Consider the following 22287-nt stretch of genomic DNA (forward strand, 5'->3'; position numbering starts at 1 on the left):
GATTGAACTCAGCCAGGGTGTTGTCCCTGGGCTCTTTAGCTCAAAGCTAGCACTCTACCACTTGAGCCACAGCACCACTTTCATATGGTTCCATTTCTATTGACTTTTTTTTAATAATGAGTATGGAAGACCCAGGGTATCAAGCGGAATCCTTAAAAAGCCATCATAGTCTCATTGATTTTTTTTTTGTCTCTCTGTGGCTTCAACTGTCTGGCCACTGTCTCTGAGCTCTTTTGTTCAAGGCTAATGCTCTTCCTCTTTGAGCCATAGCACCAGTTCTAGTTTTCTGGTGGTCAATTGGAGATAAGAGTCCAATGGGAACTTTTCAACCTGGGCTGGGTTTGACTGTGATGCGCAGATCTCAGCCTCCTGAGTAGTGAGGATTATAATTGTGAGCCACCAGAACCCAAATGTCATTGATTTTTTTTATCAGTCCTAGGGCTTGAACTCAGGGGCAGGGTACTGTCCCTGAGCTTCTTTTGCCCAAGGCTAGCACTCTACCATTTGAGCCACAGTTCCACTTTTGGCTTTTTCTGTTTATGTGGTACTGAGGAATCAAACCCAGGGCTTCATGCATGCTAGGCAAACACTACCACTAAGCCATGTTCCTAGCCTGTCATTGACTTTAAGATCTGATTTTAAACCTGTCATGTTTTAAGGTCTTTGAAATAGGACTGTCTTGGTAGGTTATAGTGCAATTGGCACCAGTTTTAGGTGCTATCTAAAGAATTATACTTCTTACAGTCAGTGACATTTTAGGATAAAGTTCTGTAAGTGTCTCTACCATTTTGCCTCTTGTCCAAGCCGAGCACTGATGGCTCACAGCTATAATCCTACTTACCTAGGAAGCTGAGATCTGAGGATTGTGGTTCAAAACCAACAGAAAAGTCCTTGAGATTTGTATTTCCAATTAATCACCAAAAAGCTAGAACTAGAACTCTGGTAATGTACCTACTATCTGGCGAATGTAACAGTAACCCCTCTGTACATTACAATAAAAATAAAAAAAATAACTTTGGCTCAAATGGTAGAGTCAGTGGTCAACACATAGCCTCTGACCAGCCTTAAATTGTAAAATAAAATAGGTACACAAGTGGTAGAAATAGTATAAATTCGGGGCTAGTAGTTTGGCCTAGTGGCACAATGCTTGCCTAGCATGCACGAAAACCTAGGTTCAATTCCTAGGTACCGCATACATAGAAAAAAGCCAGAAGTGGTGGTGTGGCTCAAGTGGTAGAGCTCTAGCTTTGAGGAAACCCAAGGACAGTGCTTAGACCCTGAGCTCAAGCCAGAACTGGCAAAAAGAAAAGGAAAAAAAAACAAAGAGTACAAGTCATAATTATCATTTAGAAAGAAATTTTACCCTTAAACAACCTTAAAAAAGATTGATCCAAGTGTGATGGCTCATGCCTGCAATCCTAGCTACTTTGGAGGCAGAGATCTCAGGATTATGGTTCAGCGTGCCAGCCTGAGCACTAAAGATCATGAGACTCTTATTTCCAATTAACCACTAGAAAATGGGAAGTGGTGTTGTGGCTAGAAGGGTAGGGTGGTAGCCTTGAGCCTGTTCAAAGCCAGCCCAGATACTAAAGATCAAGAGACTCTTATCTCCAATTAACCATTAGAAAATGGGAAGTGGTGCTGTGGCTCAAGGGGTAGGGCCTGGTAGCATTGAGCTGAAGAGCTTAGGGACAGCAGTCCAGGCCCAGAGGTCAATCCCCAAGACTGACCAAAAAAAAGTTTGAAAGTGAGGGCTGGGAATGTGACTTATTGGTAGAGTGCTTGCCTAGCATGCATGAAGCTCTGGGTTTGATTCCTCAGTACCAAAAAGCTGGAAGTATTGCTTTGGCTCAAGTGGTAGCATGCTAGCCTTGAGCATAGAGAGGCTCAGGAACAATGCCTAAGATCTAAGTTCAAACCCCAGGACTGGCAAAAAAAAATCAATGTGAATATTTTATATGTAAATGGTTAATCCTATAAATAAAGCCTGTTAAGAAGATTAACTAGTTTAAACTTTGTAAAAAAATGTCAAGATATTAATGTCATTAACCTTTGCTTAAAAGTTGAAGGTTAAAATCTAAAAAAAAAAGTTGAAGGTTCTAGAGTTGATGTTTTGTTGTATTAACATTAGCATAAGTAGAAACATTTTTTAACTTGAAAATAACAGTTGGATAGCAAATTGGGTAGCATTTTACATTGTAACTCTTTAGAAATAAAAACAAATAAGTTAATGGAATTAATGTGATGGGATTATATCTTTGCTAATACTTTACTAATTTACCAGCTACTAAAGTTTAATCTTCCATTGTTTAGCTGTAAATATCTATTGGAAGAAAAGGGACAAGAATACATAAACAATATTCATTTAACCCATTCTCCTGAGGAGTCTCTGGTAAGTCTTCTATTTATAATAATATATTTTAAAATACTATATCATTTTCATGCAAAATGTATGGTTTAGTGTTGTAAACTAGTAATTTATGGTGTGCTTTAAAGGGAAAAACTTGAAGAGACCCTCTTACTCTTGACATGAAGGGAATTTGTGAGAAGGGAATTGGGATGAGCAGGTTGTAGTATCACTATAGATAGAAATAGGATTGAAAAATGAAATCACCCAAGTCTCTTCTTACTTTTCTGAAATTGAACCTTTGTATAATGTACTTTGCTTTCATAAGTACTTTTTGCTTGCTTTGTGGACAGTATTTAAAGTCATAAATGTACGTAAACAGATAGGATGAACTGGGGTTGCCAATGCATTGGTAAAAATATAGAAAGAACTAAGAAAGTGACGTTGCCACCTTGGCTTTGCCATTCTTTATTTTACCTCCATGCAGTTGTTTAATTTCCAGATTCAGCTTGTGATGAGATTGGATTAGATAGTCTTCACTTCCTTTTGCTCCATCAAGCAGTACTTCTTGTGAATATTCCTGGTTTAAATCAGAATAAAGCCAGTTTATGTCAAACCTAAGATTAATGTAAGTTTTCAAATTGAAGTAATTGTTTTTCTATCAAAAAGAATTTTTACTTATGAGTTACATTTCTATTTTAGGTAAGAACTGCTGAAAAAACACCATCACTAACTCAAAGAATAGGTAAATGTGCTTATTAAAATACAGTTTTAATTTGCTACCAATTTATTATAGTTGTTACTTATGGGGTGACAGAATAAGCAACATAATATTTATTACGTTCGAGTTAAGAATTTAATGAAATGCTTCATAGTTTTAAGTCAGATGTTTCTATATTAAGAATCTTAGTAGAGGAGCTGAGAGTTTGGCCTAGTGTTTGGCCTAGTGGTATAGTGCTTGCCTAGCATGTATGAAGACCTGGGTTCAATTCCTCGGTACCACATACACAGGGGGAAAAAAAGCCTGATATGGTGATGTGGCTCAAGTGGTAGAGCTCTAGCCTTTAGAAAGCCCAAAAAGCCCAAGGACAGTACTCAGGCCCTGAGTTTAAGCTCCAGATCTGGCAGGATGGCTCATGTCTGTAATCCTAGCTACTCTGAGGGCTGGGATCTGAGGATTTTAATTTGAAATCAACCCTGACAGGAACATTTCTGAGGCTCTTATCTCCAATTAACTCCCCAAAGCCAGAAGTAGAGCTGTTTCTCAAGTGGTAGAATGTTAGTCTTAAGCACAAAATCTCCGTGACAGGGCCGGGAGTTTGGCTTAGTGGTAGAGTGCTTGCCTAGCATGCACAAAGACCCGGGTTTGACTCCTCGGTACCACATACGTAGCAAAAAGCCAGAAGTGGTGCTGTGGCTCAAGTGGTAGAGCCCTAGCCTTGAGAAAAATCCAGGGACAGTGCTCAGGCCCTGAGCCCAAGCCCAAAACTGGCAAAAAAAAAAAAAATCTCCGTGACAGTGCTCAGGCCCAGAATTCAAGCTCCCAGGACTGGCAAAATAAAAAGTGTTATTACACTGAAAAAAATTAGAAAATAAAATGTCAGTGTAAAATTAGGAGTGATGGGCTGGGAGTTTGGCCTCGTGATGAATGCTTGCCTAGCATGCACTAAGACCCGGGTTTGATTCCTCGGTACCACATGTATAAAAAAAATTGGAAGTGGTGCAGTGGCTCAAGTGGAAGAGTGCTAGCCTTGAGAAAGCTCAAAAACAGTGCTCAGGCCCTGAGTTCTAGCTCTAGGACTGGCAAAAAAATAGGAGTAATGGTACTGACCTGTAATCACTGTATTTAGGAGGCTAAAGCAGGATGATGGTGAGTTCAAGGTCTTCCTGGGCTACAAAGTGAGTTTGAGCCTGATCTGGGCCACAAAGTTAGACCCTATCTCAAAAAGAAAAAAGAAAAGAAAAGCCAAGTGCCAGTGGCTCATGCTCCTACGTACTCAAGAGGCTGAGATCTGGCCAGCCTGGGCATGAAAGTGCGTGAGACTCATCTCCAATGAACTACCAGAAAACTGGAAGTGGTGCTGTGGCTCAAGTGGTAGAGGATTAGCCTTGAGCTAAAGAGTTCAGGGACAGAGCCCAGGCCCAGAGTTCAAACCCCATGACCAATGACGACAACAACAGCAACAACAAAAAAGTACAGGCTGTGTGCAGTGGCTCTCACCTCAGGCCCCTAACTACTCAGAAGGCAGAGGCAACAAGATCACTTGAACAACAGACTGGGCAGCAAAATGGACCTCTGTGTCTAAAAAAAGTTATATAGCCTGAGGACGAGGCTTAAATGGTAGAGCATAGTTACCTAGTATGCTTGAGGCCTGTGGATTCAATTCCCAGTACTGTAATACGATTAACAAATAAAAAGAGTTTTTTGTTTTTATTTACTTCTTTCAAAGAGGATGTCAACATAGCTTTTGGACAGTTAGATTTTCCATGTTTAGAAAAGCCCCAAAAGTTTTCCTTATCACCCCTTCTGTTAAAGTCACAAAAGTAAAAGAGATGTGTATTTCGTCTGTGAGGCTCCCTAAGGAAGCTATGGTGAAATCTTTAAAAGCAGAAAGTAAGGGAGCCATAAAAACAAATAGAAAGTGGTCAAAGAAGCATAGTGTGTTAAACAAAGAAGATATTTTTTTGTAGGTGTGCCCATTCTGGGGCTTGAGCTCAAGGCCTGGTTGCTTAAGGCTAGTGCTCTATCACTTGATCCACAGCTCTAGCTTTTTTTGTGTGGTTAATTGGAAATGAGTTTCCTGTACTTTCCTGCTGGAGCTAGATTCTCATATTCCAACTTAAGGTGAAGCTAGGATTTCAAAACAAGCCACTAGCACTTGGCTTCTTTTTCCTTTTTCTTTTCCTTTTTTTCAAATCAGGGTCTTGGTAGACCAGACTGACTCTGAATTTAAAATCCTCCTACCCCAGCTTCCAAAGTTCCAGGATTACGGGTTTGTGTCACCACAGCCAGGTTAAGAATATGTTATTAGCCAGGAAGCCCTGGATTCGATTTCTCAGTACCACATAAAAAAAAGCTAGAAGTGGTGCTGTAGCTCAAGTGGTAGAGCACTAGCCTTGAAAATGCACAAGGACAGTTCCTAGGCCCTGAGTTTAAGCCCCAGGACTGGTATCATCATCATCATAAAAGAATATATTGTTATCCTCACTTTTCAGATGAAGAAATGAGAGGTTAAGTAACCTACCTAATCCAGTCACATTATAAATTGTCAATTGAACTAGAACTGTAAACAAGGTCTTCTGAATCTTTTACCTACACTACAGATCTTGTTTTCATTTTAAGAAGCATGTTTCAAAAGTAGAAAGTTTAATTTAGAATGTCTAGTGATTCTTCACTCCTTAGGCTTATAGCATCATCTGTTTAGTATCTTAAGGATTACACGCAAGAGAGTTCTATGTATATTCAAAAATAGGTTTGAGGAATGCTACTTTGATATTTCATGTGGATTTTACAATGAACATAAACAATGAAATTTAAGAAGTCAGACTAGAATAAATTTATTCATAATGATTTTAGGGCTGGCTGAGGCTGAATAGTAGAATTAAACATGCCTAAATTCAGTCCCCAGCACCAAAAAGGAAAGAAACACTTTTTTTTGCCAGTCCTGGGCTTGGGCTCAGGGCCTGAGCACTGTCCTTAGGCTTTCTTAAGGCTAGAACTCTACCACTTGAGCCATAGAGCCACTTCTGGCTTTTTTTTTTCTAAGTATGTGATACTGAGGAATCGAACCCTGGTCTTTGTGCATGCTAGGTAAACACTCTACCACTAGGCCAAACTCCCGGCCTTTTTTTTTTTTGGTCAGTTGTGGGGCTTGAATTACAGGGGCCAGGTGCTGTCCCTGAACTTTTCTGTTAAGGTTATTGCTCTACCACTTTCACCACAGTGCCACTTCTGGTTTTCTGGTGGTTGACTGGAGATAGTTTCATGGACATTCCTGCCTGGGCTGGCTTTGAACCTTAATCCTCAGATCTCAGCCTCCTGAGCAGCTAGGATTACAGGCCTAAACCACCAGCACTCTGCTGGGGCCTAGAGATTTTGCTTGGCTTTACCACTCAAGGATAGCACTCTAATACTTGGAGGCATTTTCACATTTACATTCAGATCTTTAAGCCACTTTGAATTAAATTTTGTATATGTTGTCAAGCAGAAGTCCATTTTTTTTGCATATCAGCTAGTTTACACACAGTTTTTAGCAAGTTGAACTTGAGATACCTGCCAGATACCTAAGTACAAAGATACTAAAACCTGATCCTTCTAGCTACTAGAAAGATTGCACTTTGGAGCTCCAGGGCCTCCTTTATCTCATCCTACCAGATGGTTGGGATCATATACACCTATCCTCATGAAACTATGAGAGCCGCATAGATAGGATTACAGTCCAGGGCTGGCCTTAGGCAGAAAAACAACTAAAGTGAAAAAGGACTGAATATGTGACTAACAAAATTAAATGAAGTTTGTGTTGAGATAATTTGAAAAGGCCTAGGGGAGGGATTGGTTTGGGACATCTAATCTGGTAAGCAGAAGTAAAGCAGAACTAATTTCAAAGTCCAGAGATGGAAGAATCTGACTAGAGCTGCTCTCTGCATAACACCATCTAGTAATCCTAAAAGACAATTAAATTTAGCATCTCTAAAAACCACCCAGCCATTCAGACCAAATCTGCTCCTGGTCTTTTCCCTCCTATATTAGTTAATAACATCAAAGTTCACAAAATCTCCTAGTAATTTGAGTCATTCTAAGGTCTTTGTTCTCCTTAAGACATCTACTTTTAATTAACCAAGTCTGATGGATTCCTATCTTTTTAATATTGTTTGTAATTCACCCCCTTTCCATTGTTGCTGTGCCCATGCAGGCCCTTATTTTTCTTTTTTTTTCTTTTTATTTATTTATTTATTTTATTTTTTTATTGTAATTAGTAAAAGGGTTACATGATATTTGCCAGACAGAAGGTGCATTAATTCACATACATTGATACCCTTTCACATGTCTTGGTACCCATTTCCCTCCCCCCCCTTATTTTTCATAGGACTATTTTAGTCATGTAGGAACTGATGCTATCTTCATTATAACCTCCCTATAGAATTTTTCTTTATTGAAACACAAATCATAGTTTTTTGTTATTCACTAGGAAATGTTCCCTTTAATCAAATCTCTATAGCCCATTTTCTTGTCTGTTTTAGAAAGCATTCCTGATGTCTACGGACATTACATTTCAGTAATGTCCTACTTAGCAACTGTGAGGCCCTGACTTCATACACTGTGACACACACACACACACACACACACACACACACACACACACACACACACACACACACACACACACACACTACCCAGGGGTGAGGTAGGTTGCTCAAGGGTTGAGGGCTTGCTTAAGAATGGATGATGAGGCCTTGATTTCATTCCCTAGCACCACCCACACAAAATGTTTATTCAGTTAATATATGTACAATAGAGTTGTTTTCCATGTAAATACACCTATATAATCTTCCCCCTGATCAGGATCTAGAACATTTCTCCTACCCTGAATGCTTTATCAGCCCCCCGTTCCATTCAGTACCCCTTACTGGAGATTTGTTTTGAACTTACAAATGGAATCATGCAATATGTACTTGTTTGTGTCTGCTTCATTATTATGTTTTGCTTATCAGCTCAAGGCTACCTCCCTACCCTTTGAGCAACAGCACCACTTCCCTTTTTCTAGTGGTTAATTGGAGATAAGAGTCTCATGGTGTTTAGTGTCTTTAGTGCCTGGGCTGGCTTTGAACTGAGATTCTCAGATCTCAGTAGCTAGGGTTACAGGTAACAACCAATGTACCTGGCCTCTTTTTTTCTTTTGCCAGTCCTGGGACATGTACTTGGGGCCTGGGCATTGTCCCTGAGCTTCTTTTTTGTTCAAGGCTAGCACTGTACCACTTGAGCCACAGTGCTACTTGCAGCTTTTTCTCTTTATGTGATACTGAGGAATCAAACTTAGGGCTTTGTGCATGCTAGGCAAGCACTTTACCACTAAGCCACGTTCCTAGGCTGTTTTTGTTTTTCTTTCCTCTTTGTTTGCTATGTACTACTTCATTGTACAATTCATTCATCTGATGATAGGTATTTGAGTTGTTTCCAATTTTGAACTTTTATGAATAATATTTCTGAGTGTTTTTACGCATATCTAACAGAGATAGACACTTTTTTTTGGCCAGTCCTAGGGCTTGAACTCAGGATCTGAGCACTTAAGTGCACGCTAGGCAAGCACTCTACTACTAGACCAAACTCTTGGCCATTGGCACTCATTTTTAATAACAAGAGTGTAATTGATGACTCAGAATCCAGGTCTCTTTTTTTTTGGGGGGGGGGGTCGGTCATGAGGCTTGAACTCTGTGCCTGTGCGCTGTCTCTGAGCTCTTCAGCTCAAGGCTTACTGTGCCTACCCCTTGAGCCACAGTGCCACTTCCGGTTTTCTAGTGGTTAATTGAAGATAAGAGTCTCACAGACTTTAATGCCTGGGCTGACTTAGAACCATGATCCTCAGATGTCAGCCTCTTGAGTAGCTAGGATTATATGTGTAAGCCACCACGTCTGGCTCTAAGTCTCCTAAGCATACATTCTACATTCCTGTTTGGAGTGTCATAAGTCAACATGCAGCCTGTATCAGTGGTGCACCTATAGAATCCTAGTCACTCTGGAGGCTGAGATCTGAGAATCATGGTTTGAAACCACCCTGAGTAGAAAAGTCTATTATATTATCTCCAGCTAACCAACAAAAAGCTACAAATGGAACTATGGCTCAAGTGGTAGAGTGCCAGCCTTGAGCAGAAAAATCTCAGGGATGTCACCCAGGCCCTGTTCAAATCCCAGTACCAGCGCACATACCAAAAGGAAAGAAAAAAAACAAAAATGAGATTGTATTAACTTGTTTTATTTTTTTAGATTCTCCATGTCTGTTTTTACTAGAGATTTCAAATTCAGAAGTACATATATTAAAATATTTCATTACATTGTGTGTATGCAATTAAGTCCTTAGATTTTCAGTCATATTTGGTTTATATACTTTGTCACTGTATGATTTAGAATATCAAAATTTAGCTCTTCTGTTTTCTTCAGTCTGTCTCATAACTGATTAAAGCTTTTGACTTCACATTCCATTTTGTCTGCTATTAGTATATCTCCTGCTCACTCTCTCTCCTCTTCTCCCCCACCCCTTCTGTTTGCTGATACTGGGGGTTTGATCTCAGGTCTTCATGCTTTTTCAATTAGCTTTTTCATTCATAGCTGGAGTTCTACCACTTGACCCTTATCTCCAGTTATGTGTTTTTCTGCTTACTTGGATTTAAGAGTCTCATGGATTTAGCTGTGCAGACTAGCTTCAAACTTTAATACTCAGATCTCAGCCTTCTGAGTAGCTAGGATTCCAGGTGTGATCACCACGCCAACTCCTACTTTGTCTTTTGAGAACACTTGTTGAATATCTCTTTGTCCATCCTTTGATTTTCTTTAAGTATATCATTAGTTTTGCATTAACTTTTATGTGTTAACTATCCCAAGATCTTCAGGTGCCGAAACTAGCTGAATGCTAGGAAACTAGTACATTTCAGATCACAGACTGAAACTTCCTCTGATTTTGCAATTTTTTTGCCAGTCCTGGGCCATGAACTCAGGGCCTGAGCACTGTCCTTGGACTTTCATAAGACTAGAGCTCTACCATTTGAGCTTCAGCACCACTTCCGGTTTTTTTTTCTATGTACATGGTACTGAGGAATTGAACCTGGGTCTTTGTGCATGCTCTACCACTAGGCCAAACTTCCAGCCTCAATTTTTTTTAATGAAAATCCTTGTGTTTGACTTTATAACAAGAACTTAAAACATGTTTTAAGTATTTTTGATTAACTGTTAATGAACACAGTTAATTTGGAAAAGCAGATTTTTGAAGCACTTCTTTCATCACCATCATCATCATTATTATTTTGGTTGTGAGGCTTGAACTCAGGGTCTGGGCGCAGTTCCTGAGCTCTTTTGCTGAACTGCTCTGCCACTTAGCCACTTGGGGTTTTTTTTTTGCCAGTCCTGGGACTTGAACTCAGAGCCTAAGCACTGTACTTGGGTTTTCCTCATGGTTAGCACTCTACCATGTGAGCCACAGCACCACGTTACAGCTTTTTCTATGTATGTGGCACTGAGGAATCAAACCTGGGTCTTTGTGCATGCTAGGCAAGCACTCTACCACTAGGCCAAACTCCTGGCCAACCACTTTGGTTTTTGAGTTGTTAATTGGAGATAAGAGTCTCCCAGGGCTTTTCTGCCTGAGCTGGCTTTAAATATCAGTCTTCAGATCTCAGCCTCCAGAGTAGCTAGGATTATAGGTGTGGGCCATCAGCACCCAGCTAAAGCTTAATCATCTTTTTTGCCAGTCCTGGGCATTAAACTCAGGGCCTGAGCACTGTCCTTGGGCTTTCTCAAGGCTAGCACTGTACCACTTGAGCCACAGCACTACTTCTGGCTTTTTCTGTGTATGTGGTATTGAGGAATCGAACCCAGGTATTCCTGCATTCTAGGCGAGCACTCTACCACTAGGCCACACTCTGGTCCCCTAAAGCCCTAATACTGAATAAGCCATGATACCATAAAATGTATACAACATTTACAGTAAATTATAAAATTCTGGAAGGTATCTTTCAGTGATATATTTCCCCCTCCAAAATTATTCCAAAGCAGCATAAGTCTGGTGCCTTTTGGTTTTATTTACAGACACACACACACACACACGCACACACGTGCGCGCACACATATATTTTTGCTTTCTGCATAAATGTTTTTTCTTTAAAAATAATTTTATTGGGTGAACAAATGCAGCAATGGTCTTCATTGGACACTATGTTGAAAATGAACTACACAACTTCTACTTCTGGGTGGAGATGGGAAGGAAAAACAGAGAGAGCAAGGGAATGGGGTGACATTGTCTAAAAAGAAATATGCTCATTACCTTACTTATTTATCTGTAACCCCTCTATTACCTTTATAATAACAATAATAATTAAAAATGAATTGAATATTAAGGATTTGTACAAAGGGGTTTCAGTACCATCAGGTAATGAGATAATGTCACCCTTTCCTTCACTTTCTCTCAGTATTCCCCTCCCTTCCCAGAAGTTGCATAGTTCATTCTGTTTCTTTCTCTTTTTTTTTTTTGGAGTGTAACACAAGCTGACATCACACTGGTGATCCTCCTGTCAGTCTCTTTTGTTCTAGGCTTAAAGTAGTGTATTCTCACACTCAGATTGCTGTATTATTTTGTAAACTATTGTATTTAGTTGTGTTAGTGAAAATATTTGTTTCAACCATGTTCATTTTTTGTCCAATTTTCTTTTCAGATGATACTATCTTCCAGAATCCTCTGGTACAAGAAGCTATAAGAATGGGATTCAGTTTTCAAGATATTAAGAAAATAATGGAGGAAAAAATTCAGACATCTGGGAGCAACTATGTATCACTTGAGATTCTGGTTGCAGATCTAGTGAATGCTCAGAAAGATAATACACAGGATGAATCAAGTCAGACTTCATTGCAGAAAGGTACGTATGGCTGGTTTTCTTTCTTTCTTTCTCTCTTTCTTTCTTTCTTTCTTTCTTTCTTTCTTTCTCTCTCTCTCTCTCTCTCTCTTTCTTTCTTTCTTTCTTTCTTTCTTTCTTTCTTTCTTTCTTTCTTTCTTTCTTTCTTTCTTTCTTTTTTTTGTCAGTGTGGGCCTGGGCTCTTAAGCTCAAATCTAGTGCTCTGCCACTTGATCCTCAACACCACTTCTGGTTTTCTGGTGGTTAATTGGAGATAAGAGACTCATGGACTTTAGTGCCAGGGCTGGCTTTGAACCTTGATCCTCAGATCTCAGCCTCCTGAGTAGCTAGGATTACAGGCATGAGCCACTGTGCCTGGCCTATGTCTGCTTCTTTAAAGCCCAGAAATCCTAATATCATTTCTGTGCTCATTAATTTCCCTCCTCTCACTTCTTCCTGTTTTTATTTTGTGCCGTTCTGAGGCTTGAATTTAGAGATGACAGATATGAGTCACTGGCTCCCAGCTCACTTCTCCCTGGATATAAACATTTTTAACCTTTATTAATGAGGAGTTTCAAACATACAAAAAAAGATAGAAGACAATAATAAGCCCTCAGCATCAATGATTATTAATACTTTTCCAATCTTATCTGCTCCCCAACCTTTTTGGCTATAGTACTTTAATACCTGACTTCCTTTATATATCTATAAATATTTCAATATATCCAATAGATAAACATTTTTAATGTTATATTGTTATTAAGGTGTTTTCAGGTAATAGTCCATCTCTTTGGTTAATGTCAGGTTAAAGGTATTTCTAAATCTACACTTAATACTGTGTGTTATTCTGCTTAGGCTGCTATAATAAAACACTAGGTGACTTCAACAAAAGACATAGACATCTGATTCTCCCAGTTCTGAGAAGTTAAAAATCAAGTTTCTACATTCCCAATGAAGGCTTGAAGATGGCTGCCTTTTTATAGTGTCCTCACAATGAGAGGTGGTTGTGGAGGTGGGGGTTCATAAATGCTCTGTTCTTTCTTCTTCTGCTTGTAAGGACACTAATTCCATCGTAAGTTGTTACCCTCATGACCTCATTGTTGCTTAACAATGGTGATATGTTCTGAGAAACATGTTGTTAGGCAATTTCATTATTGTGTGAACATCATGGCATGTAATTGCACAAACCTAGATGGTATAAGCTAGTCACTTGCTGTGGCCTTTGAAATAATTAAGAGACTTGGATGTATGATATGAGGCTGCTGCTGGCATGGCATAGCATGCCCCGGTTTTCTAGTGGTTAGTTGGAGGTAAGAGTCTCATGATCTTTAGTGCAGGGGCTGGCTTTGAACTCCAATCCTCAGATCTTGGCCTCCTGAGTAGCTAGGATTACAACTATGAGCCAAAGCGCCCTGACAGCTCATAGCTTTTATTGTGTCCAGAAAGTTGTTTGTTGTGATTGTTATTGTTGTTTGTCCTGGGGTTTGAACTCTGGGCATGGTCGCTATCCCTGAGCTCTTCAGCTCAAGGTTACCACCCTACCCCTAGAGCCACAGCCCCACTTCCTTTTTTTTTAGTGATTAATTGGAGATAAGAGTCTCATGTTCTTTAATGCCCAGGCTGGCTTTGAACCTGATCCTCAGATCTCAGCTTCCTGAGTATCTAGGGTTACAGGCTGAGCCACTGCTCCCCGCTAGAAAGTTGTCTTTAAGAAGAAAATTAATCCTTTTGTCTAACCCCTCACAAGAGAAACCCCTGTGCCCAAGTGTGTCCTTATCTGGCTTCAGTTTAAAACCTATCACCAGGGCCCTTATGATCAAGGCCAAACTGGCTTACTAAATCTTTCATTAGTCTCCTTTCCTGCTATTTGCTGTTCAAAACGAAAGACCAAGCTTTACCTGTACACTTGTAGGCTGTATTTTGTTGGTTAGAAATTGACTTGCTCACTTCTCCTTGTTTTCAGGACCTTCCTCTCCTGGTTAATTCCTACTCCTCTTTAGGATCCAGTCTAGATATAATTTCCTCTAGTAGGCCTTCTTTTATGTGTGCATACATACACACAAGTGCACACTCACCTTTCCTGTATTCTTCATTACACCCTGTAATTACCTTTATCATTATAGCATATTGTAATTTCCTGTTTACTTGTGTTTGTGACTTGTCTATGATCTATTGAGGGTCTGAAGTTCATATATTTTTTCATTGTATCCCTAATGCCTCTAACTTCGTTAGTTTCAGCATTTGGTAAGAAAAATCATACAATTGTTTCGCACACTTATTTCTTGGGATATTAAAAAGACTACCACAAAAAAGGATCTCCATAATTGAACAGAGAAATGCATTGTATTATTCCCAAGCTGACTATATAACATACTGTATTGTACTGAGTATAATGGCAGTGATTCCTAAATACAGTGTGTTTTTAACACTAGAAATATAAAGTTGCTTAAAATGGCACTTCTCAGTGGTAGAATACTCACTTAACCTACAAAGGTCCCTGAGTTCCATCCCCAACACTGACAAGGGAGGAGGAAGACGAGGGGATGGCCAAGAGGGAAAGAAGGGAGGGAAGGAGAAAGAATTCAAGTTATTCGGAAAGTATTAGTATACAGTGATTACAAAGACAGTCAAGATATGTAGTACACTTGGAATAGTGCCTAGCACATAGTATTTATTCTGTTACTGTTGACTACTGCTGCTTCTATTTCAATTATATAGAACCAGGGAGCACATTTTTGTGGCATACTTATTACCATTTGACAAACCGTCTTTTGGAAAAGGCTAAGTTATACAAGCACTTCTGTGTTACCTATATATTCGTGATACTCTCTTTTTCACCCTGGCATCTTTTTAAATAGGACATGGGGCTTGAACTACAGGCCTAGGCACTGTTTTCTGGTGGTTAACTGGAGATAAGAGCCTCACAGTCTTTCCTGCCTAGGCTGGCTTTCAACTGTGACCCTCCATCTCAGCCTACTGACTAGCTAGGATTATAGGCATGAACTACCAGTGCTCTGACTTTTTCCAAACTTAAGGATGATTATCTAGTTCTCTACTACAGTTTTCTTTTTTCCACTCTTGGGGCTTGAACTCAGAACCTGGCCACTGTCCTTGGGCTTTCTCAAGGCCAGTGCTCTACCACAGCACCACTTCTGGCTTTTTCTGTGTATGTGGTACCAAGGAATCAAACCTGGGGCTTTGTGCATGCTAGGCAAGCACTCTACCACTAGGCCACACTCCCAGCCTCTACTGGAAATTTTTGTATACATTCCCTGCATAAATAACCTGAGAATAAACCTGTATAAAATGCCTGAGAATCCTAAATTCCTATAGTTATGACTATTTTAGTTCCTTTTACTTCCATGGTGCTCACATTCAAATACCAAATCTTATTTGTCCCACTGCAGAAATGTCCCTCAAATCCATGTCTTCCTGGAATTAGTCATGCCCTTTCCATATGCTACTTCTTTTACCTAATCCTTTCTTCTGTGTATGGCAGATTGCTCCCCATGTTTAAATGTCACTCCTCCACTCTCCTCTTTCCCTCTCCCATGATACCTTCTCCAACAAGCCTGCATAGAAGAACTTGTTCATCTTGTCTTAGAGTACTTTATACATACCTTTATTAGAGCACTTGTCGCTTTGTACTTTGTGCTTACCTCTATAACCTCATTTCATATACTCTGCCACTAGTGTGCTAGCTATTTAAAAAGAGAGGACATGTGTGTGTGAGTCATCTCCCATCTCCCACCACTTGAATGTCAGGCACACAGTAGGGGTTCAATAATGTCTCAGTGAATTGAAACAATTAAGGAAGTCTAAAATGAGCATATTTCTTTTCTCTTTGTGCAGAAATTAGTACTGAAGAGCAGCTAAGGCGCCTGCAAGAGGAGAAGCTTTGCAAAATCTGTATGGATAGAAATATTGCGGTAGTTTTTATTCCTTGTGGACATCTGGTCACTTGTAAAGAATGTGCTGAAGCAGTGGACAAATGTCCCATGTGCTACACAGTCATTACTTTCAAGCAAAAAATTTTTATGTCTTAACCTAGTACCACAATAGGCATGTTATGTTCTTCTTAAGTCCCTGATTGAATGTGTGATGTGAACGAATATTCAGTAATCAGTATTGAATTCAATTCGCATTTGCTACCAATTGGAAACAGATGTAAATACCATTGTTTTAGTTGGCAGTCTAAGCGTTGAATATCTGGATTTTCAGGTTATTTTGCTGTATCATTTATCCAGTTATTTTTTATTTTCATTCAACTGAAGCCCTTGACTAAGAAGCATTTAAGTGTAGTTGATCACAGTGTGTATTTGTAGCACACTAGCTTAGTTTCTATATATAAGTAAATCGATCATTTGAAATTTTCATTTATTTCATTAATAAGTGGAGCATTCTGTATGGATGTGGAGATTAGTGCTAATCTCCCCAGTCACATAGTTTATTTTGTATGAAATGGAATGAACTTTTCCACACGTGTACAAAGATAGAAGTTATCTTTAGCTGTTTGTCATTATTTTTTAGGCTAATCTTTTCTTTTAAAATTATAAACCCATGTGTATATGACTGGGCAGTACTGTGGCTTAACTCAGTGCTTTATGATTGTTAACAGCAGGCATTCTACTTCTTGAATCATGCCTCTAGCCCTTTTAGCTCTAGTTTTTATTTGGTATGTTTTTGTCTCACTTTCTATATGGGCCACCTTGGACCACAACCCTCCTGTTTACACTTTCAGCTGTAGCTGGGGTGTTGAGCATGTATTACTGGGCCCAGCTTTTTCTGTTGAGATGGAGTCTCACAAATTTTTTTGCCACAACTAGCCTGGAACTGTAATTCTCCCCATCTATGCCTCCATTGTAGCTAGAATTACAGGTGTGAGCCACTGGCACCTAACATGTATAAATGGTTTTATTTATTTTTATTTTATTTTATTGTTAGGGTAATGTATAGAGGAGTTACAATCACATTTATCATGTAGTGGATGCATTAATTCTCGCACATTGATACCCCTTCTCATGTTTTTGTCCCTCTTTCACCTCCACCCCCTCCCTGTAAATTTTTTTAAAGATTCTACTACTTCTAAAAGGATGTTTAATGATAGACTACCATTTAGATAACATATACTGACATGGAAAGATATAAGTGTAAATGAAATGACAAAATAATATGTATAGTGTGAGGTAAATCAAAGTATCTGTGTATTTTGGATGTGTATAGAACAAAATATTTGAAAAGATTATACTACCAAACTCTTAAATGAGATTTTTCTTTTCGGGGAGGGGTTGGGTCATAGTAGGCTTATAGTAGCCCTACACTCTCTGTTTTGTTTGAATTTTATTTTGTTTGAAATTTTGTGTGTGTTGCTTTTGTAATCAGAATTTTTAGGAAATATTTTACTGATTTAAAGGCTTAGGCATGTTCAAATGCCTGCAAAACTACTTATGGCTCAGTTGTTAGTTTTTCATAATCCAGGAAGTCAGGGCAGTTAACCTTTTTGGTGCAAATGTGAAATTCAAATGTTTCTGTTTTACCTGCTTTGTGGGTAAAAATTATTTCTGAGTGGTAGTTTTCTGACAGGTAGACCATGTCTTCTTATCTTGTTTCGAAATAAATATTGCTGATTTTGTAAGATGAAATATAAAATATGTCTCAGATCTTCCAATTAATTAGTAAGGATTCATCCTTAATCCTTGCTAGTTTAAGCCTGCCTAAGTCACTTTACTAAAGTATCTTTGTTAACCCAGTATTTTAAACATTTGTCTGCTTATAGGTAAAGTAGATGCATGTATGAACCCTGCTTGTAGTTATAGTGACAGCTTTCCTAGTTGAACTTCTCATATTGTTGTATCTTACTTTCATGTCAGTTTTTACTGTTAGTATGAATAAAATGTATATATAGAGAACAAAATGTTTAGTCATATATAAACACATATTGTTTTCTTAAGTAGTAATAGCTGTAAATGCTTGTTAAAAATTACCCTCTTGAGATTCTTAAAACCTTTAGGAAATTATGAAGTATTGACAAGAGAAGTATAGTCGCTTAAATATTTTAAGAACTTGAGTCAGACACCAGTGACTCAGGCCTGTAATCCTAGCTACTCAGGAGCCTGAGAACTGAGGATTGCAGGTCGAAACCAGCCAGGGCAGAAAAGTGTGTGGGACTCATCCCCAGTTAACTAATAAAAAGCCAGAAGTGGAGCTGTGCCTCAAAGCATTTGGGCCCTGAATTTAAGGCCAGAACCAGAAAATGGAAAAGAACTTAGTAAGAGTCAGTATGAATAAAATATCCAAAATTGACTTAAAAATGATTTTTGTTCTGGGTACCAGTGGCTCATGCCTGTAATCCTAGCCACTCAGGAAGCTGAGATCCAAAGATCACAGTTCAAAGCCAGCCCAGGCAAGAAAGTCTGTGAGACTCTTACCCCAATAAACTTGAAATAGCATCGTGGCCCAAATGGTATAGCACTAACCTTAAACACAAAGAGGTTCATGGACAGTGCCTGAGTTCAGCCCTGGGTCCAGAAAAAGATTCTTGTGAGAAACAGAGATGAGGGGCCGAGAGTTTTGCCTAGTGGTACAGTGCTTGCCTAGCATACATGAAGACCCGGGTTCGATTCCTTGGTACCACATACATAGAAAGAGCTAGAAGTGGTGCTATGGCTTAAGTGGCAGAGTGCTAGCCTAGAGAAAAGCCCAAGGACAGTGCTCAGGCAATGAGTTCAAGCCCTACACTAGCAAAAAAAAAAAGAGATGATGTATAGAGAAACAGAGATGAGTGGCATTATGTTGCAGAGAATAGTTTGAGAGTCAAACTATTACAAATTATATTTTTGTTGTATTTGCTAAGAGAAAAAAGTATTGCTATGTTCTAATAACCTCTGTGTGGACTCTACTTCGTTATTCGTGGTAAGTTCATTTTCAGCATTGCAGATTTAAATGGAATTAAGTAATGATGGCCTGATTTTCTGTTTGCTTGTTTATTTTTGTGTATATGTAAACCTCAGATTTTTTTCATGTGTGTGTGTGCACATGTGAGTGCATAAAAACCTCAGTTCTCCATTGCACTATCTTCTGTTTAAGTCTAGTTATATAATCATTAAGTTAAATGCAATCTGTATAGACTAAGCTTTAAACTTAAATTTATATTCAAAGCATTCTAAAAGGAAAGAAAAGTGTTAAAATTTTTAAAAATATGTTTCCCATGGCTGCGAGTTTGGCCTAGTGGTAGAGTGCTTGCCTAGCATGCACGAAGACCCAGGTTTGATTCCTCAGTGCCACATACATAGAAAAGCCAGAAGTGGTGCTGAGGCTCAAGTGGTAGAGTTCTAGCCTTGAGAAAGTCCAAGGACAATGCGCTCAAGCCCTAAGCTCAAGCCCAGGACAGGCAAAAAAAATATGTGTGCGTCTGTGTGCGTGTGTTGTGTGTGTGTGTGTGTGTGTGTGTGTGTGTGTTTTCCAGGACACTTCAGCTCCAAGTCACGTAGATAATCCAATGTACTTGTTGGCCAAGAACTCAAGGACTAAATTGTAACGTAGGCTTTTCCTGTTTGGGGAGCCTCAGTTCATTAAACTCTTCTTTTAAAACTTGTGTGTTGAGTTAAGCAAGACCTTTTTTTTGTCTCTATGAGTTGTGAAATTTAATGCATGAAGCTGATGTGGCTAGCAAGTTTATTTTAAGAATTGTTTAGAAATGCTGTTGCTTCAGGTTCTTAAAATCACTCAGCACTCCAGCTTCTAATCAAAATTTTAAAGACCTATTGGATTTTGTCTTATTTTCTTACTATAAAAAAAAGCAGTGGAATTTTTCCATGTAATTTTGCAAAAAATGGACCATTGCAAGGTCAAAGTGTAACGGGATCTAAATCCCCACCCACTGTTGTTCTTATCTACCTGTCAGTGTTCTTTTTCTGTATAAAGGTCAGTCTAGGATTTTTGAAGTCACCACTGTTTTACTATATCTAGTCAGTCATGTGAAGGTTAAAGGCATTTTGTAACAGTCATCTTTATTTGTAGTAATTTAGCATGCTGATCAAAAATTTTGTCTTCTGACAAAATTAGTGTCACATTTATAAAGTAAATTCAGGCTTATTATTTCATGACTGTATTACCTTTACTTCTGAGATTTGGTTTTCCCTCTGGTTTTTGGTTAAGGAGGTAGGGTGAGTGTAGTATGTAATATGATTTGTCTGTATTATGATATTTTCTTTTATTTAAATTTTGGCATTGTTTTTTTCTGTTTCTATTTTAGTGCATAACATTTTTGCATTGAATTTTGAATGGAAAGTACCACCGTACCATTGGTTGCCTATATTGTTTCCATTAGACCCAAATCATTGCTTTGTTTCTGATTATCCAGGTGTTGAGTGAGGAAATCAATTAGAGGAGTTAACAGAAACATCCTTGCCCTTAGACAAATGAGGAAATTTGACAGATGTAGTTCTTTGTAATCAAATCATTTCTTTCTCTGTGAAATAAGAATAATGACTCTCTTCCAGGTTTTGATCTAACCCCCTTATGCCTCCTGCCCTGACTTAGAAATTTGGGATAAAACTTAGAAAAAGTTCTTACATGATAACTTTCAGTTACAATTATTGATCTTGATTTTGTAAATTGTAATAAACAAATTGGTCAAAAGCCTTAGAAATATTATTCTTTTTACAAAATTTATACTTATTAATTCAGCTGAGCTTCTCTAATAGAAACTATTGACTTATTTCCACCTTTGCAATAATCATTTCAATTTGACTCCTCTCACACTATGCATTTCTTTCTCAGCATAATGGAATCACATTCAGAGCTGGAAGCTAATTGATCCCCCTTATTTTTTAGTTGAGGCAACTAAGGCTCAAAAAGAGCTATTTTCTTTAAATTATACAACTAATCAGTGTCAGAGTCCTGGTTGGGACTTAATTTAGAGGTGACAAAACTTTATCATCTTAAATGGATGTATCATCTTCCAGTTGAGCAATAGTGTACTAATTCTTGGGTAGTAAGATTCTATTTTGAAGGCTAAAATTTACAGATATCTTGACATTTGGTACATGCTATTGTGTATTATTAATGTAATGTTTAAATTACTGTGTAAGTATATTTTTAAAATTTCTTCTATACTTAGTAACATTTGCATTTTTATTTTATGTAACAAAAGCTTTACTGTAATTTCTTTTGATTTTGCATTTTTAATTATTGTCATATTTAACCTGACAGAATGACTGATTGTTGTCATTGCATTAGTATTGTGAATAGTCATGTGATAAGATACAGAATACTATGTTTGTGAATATAATTTTTTTCACATAGTAGGAATCTTTCCATCAGTATGGAAAACTAAGAAAATTACTTTCTGTCTGCTGTATGATCTGGCATTTGTTGTAGAGTAAAATTTATTTTTCTGTGAATAAAGCTTATTCAATAAAGTACTATTCTTTAAAATATTTTGTATTTGTTTCATTTTCTTTGAAAAATAAAAAGCCTATTTAAAATATTAAAATGGGTTGGAATCTGGGTGTGGGTGGCACATGTCTGTAATCCCAGCTCTGCCGGAGTTGTAAGCAGGAGGTTATGGCTGGCCGTAACAGAAGTTAGAGTTTATCTAAAATAACATACAGCTGGGAGCCTAGTGGCTTATCCCTATAATCCTAGCTACTCAGGAGGCTGAGATCTGAGGATCAAGGTTCAAAGCCAGCTCAGGCAGGAAAGTTCATGAGACTCTTACCTACATTTAATCACAGAAAAGGCCAGAGGGGCACTATAGCTCTAGTGGTAAAGCAGCACTAGCTTTGAGCAAAAGGATCTCGGGGAATGTGCATAGACCCAGAATGCAGCAAAAACAACAAAGTACAAACAAAAAGTAGTTTGTCTAGTACATCCAGGCCCTGGATTTGATTTCCAGCAAAGCAAAAGGAAGGACAAGGGAAAGAAAATGAGTAAGGAAAGGGAAGGAAGGGAAGAGAAGGAAATAGATCTGAAAGGGAATGCTACCCCTCTCCTCACAAAGACTGGCCAAGAAAGGATTTTTTTTTTTCTAAGTGAAGAGAGCCTGAGCATGTCAGAACAAGATAGCCATTCCCCTGTTCCAATCTAATGAAGGTTTTTAAGAACTATATTCCAGGGGCCAGGAGTTTGGCCTAGTGGTTAAAGTGCTTGCCTAGCATGCATGAAGACCGGGTTCGATTCCTCAGTACCACATACATAGAAAAAACCCGGAAGTGGTGCTGAGGCTCAAGTGGTAGAGCTCTAGCCTTGAGAAAGTCCAAGGACAGTGCTCAGGCCCTGAGCACAAGCCCAGGACTGGCAAAAAAAAGAACTATATTCCAGATTCCAGGTAGGGACTGGTT

The 22287-nt window shown here is 38.6% G+C and overlaps 1 protein-coding gene across 1 annotated transcript in view; it reads left to right on the plus strand.

Annotated features, from left to right (window-relative positions):
* Xiap (X-linked inhibitor of apoptosis) overlaps window positions 1–18377 on the plus strand; it is a 47229-nt gene extending 28852 nt beyond the window's left edge. Inside the window, exons 5-8 of the mRNA XM_090325594.1 lie at window positions 2314–2392; window positions 3050–3092; window positions 11768–11968; window positions 15797–18377. Of these exons, the coding sequence (XP_090181720.1) occupies window positions 2314–2392; window positions 3050–3092; window positions 11768–11968; window positions 15797–15990 (517 nt within the window). The 3' untranslated portion in view covers window positions 15991–18377. The remainder of the gene's footprint in view (window positions 1–2313; window positions 2393–3049; window positions 3093–11767; window positions 11969–15796) is intronic.
* The last annotated feature ends 3910 nt before the right edge of the window (window positions 18378–22287 follow it).

The sequence above is a fragment of the Megascapheus bottae genome, chromosome X (assembly GCF_031878675.1).
Source record: "Megascapheus bottae isolate mThoBot1 chromosome X, mThoBot2.hap1, whole genome shotgun sequence".
NCBI classification, from domain to species: domain Eukaryota; kingdom Metazoa; phylum Chordata; class Mammalia; order Rodentia; family Geomyidae; genus Megascapheus; species Megascapheus bottae.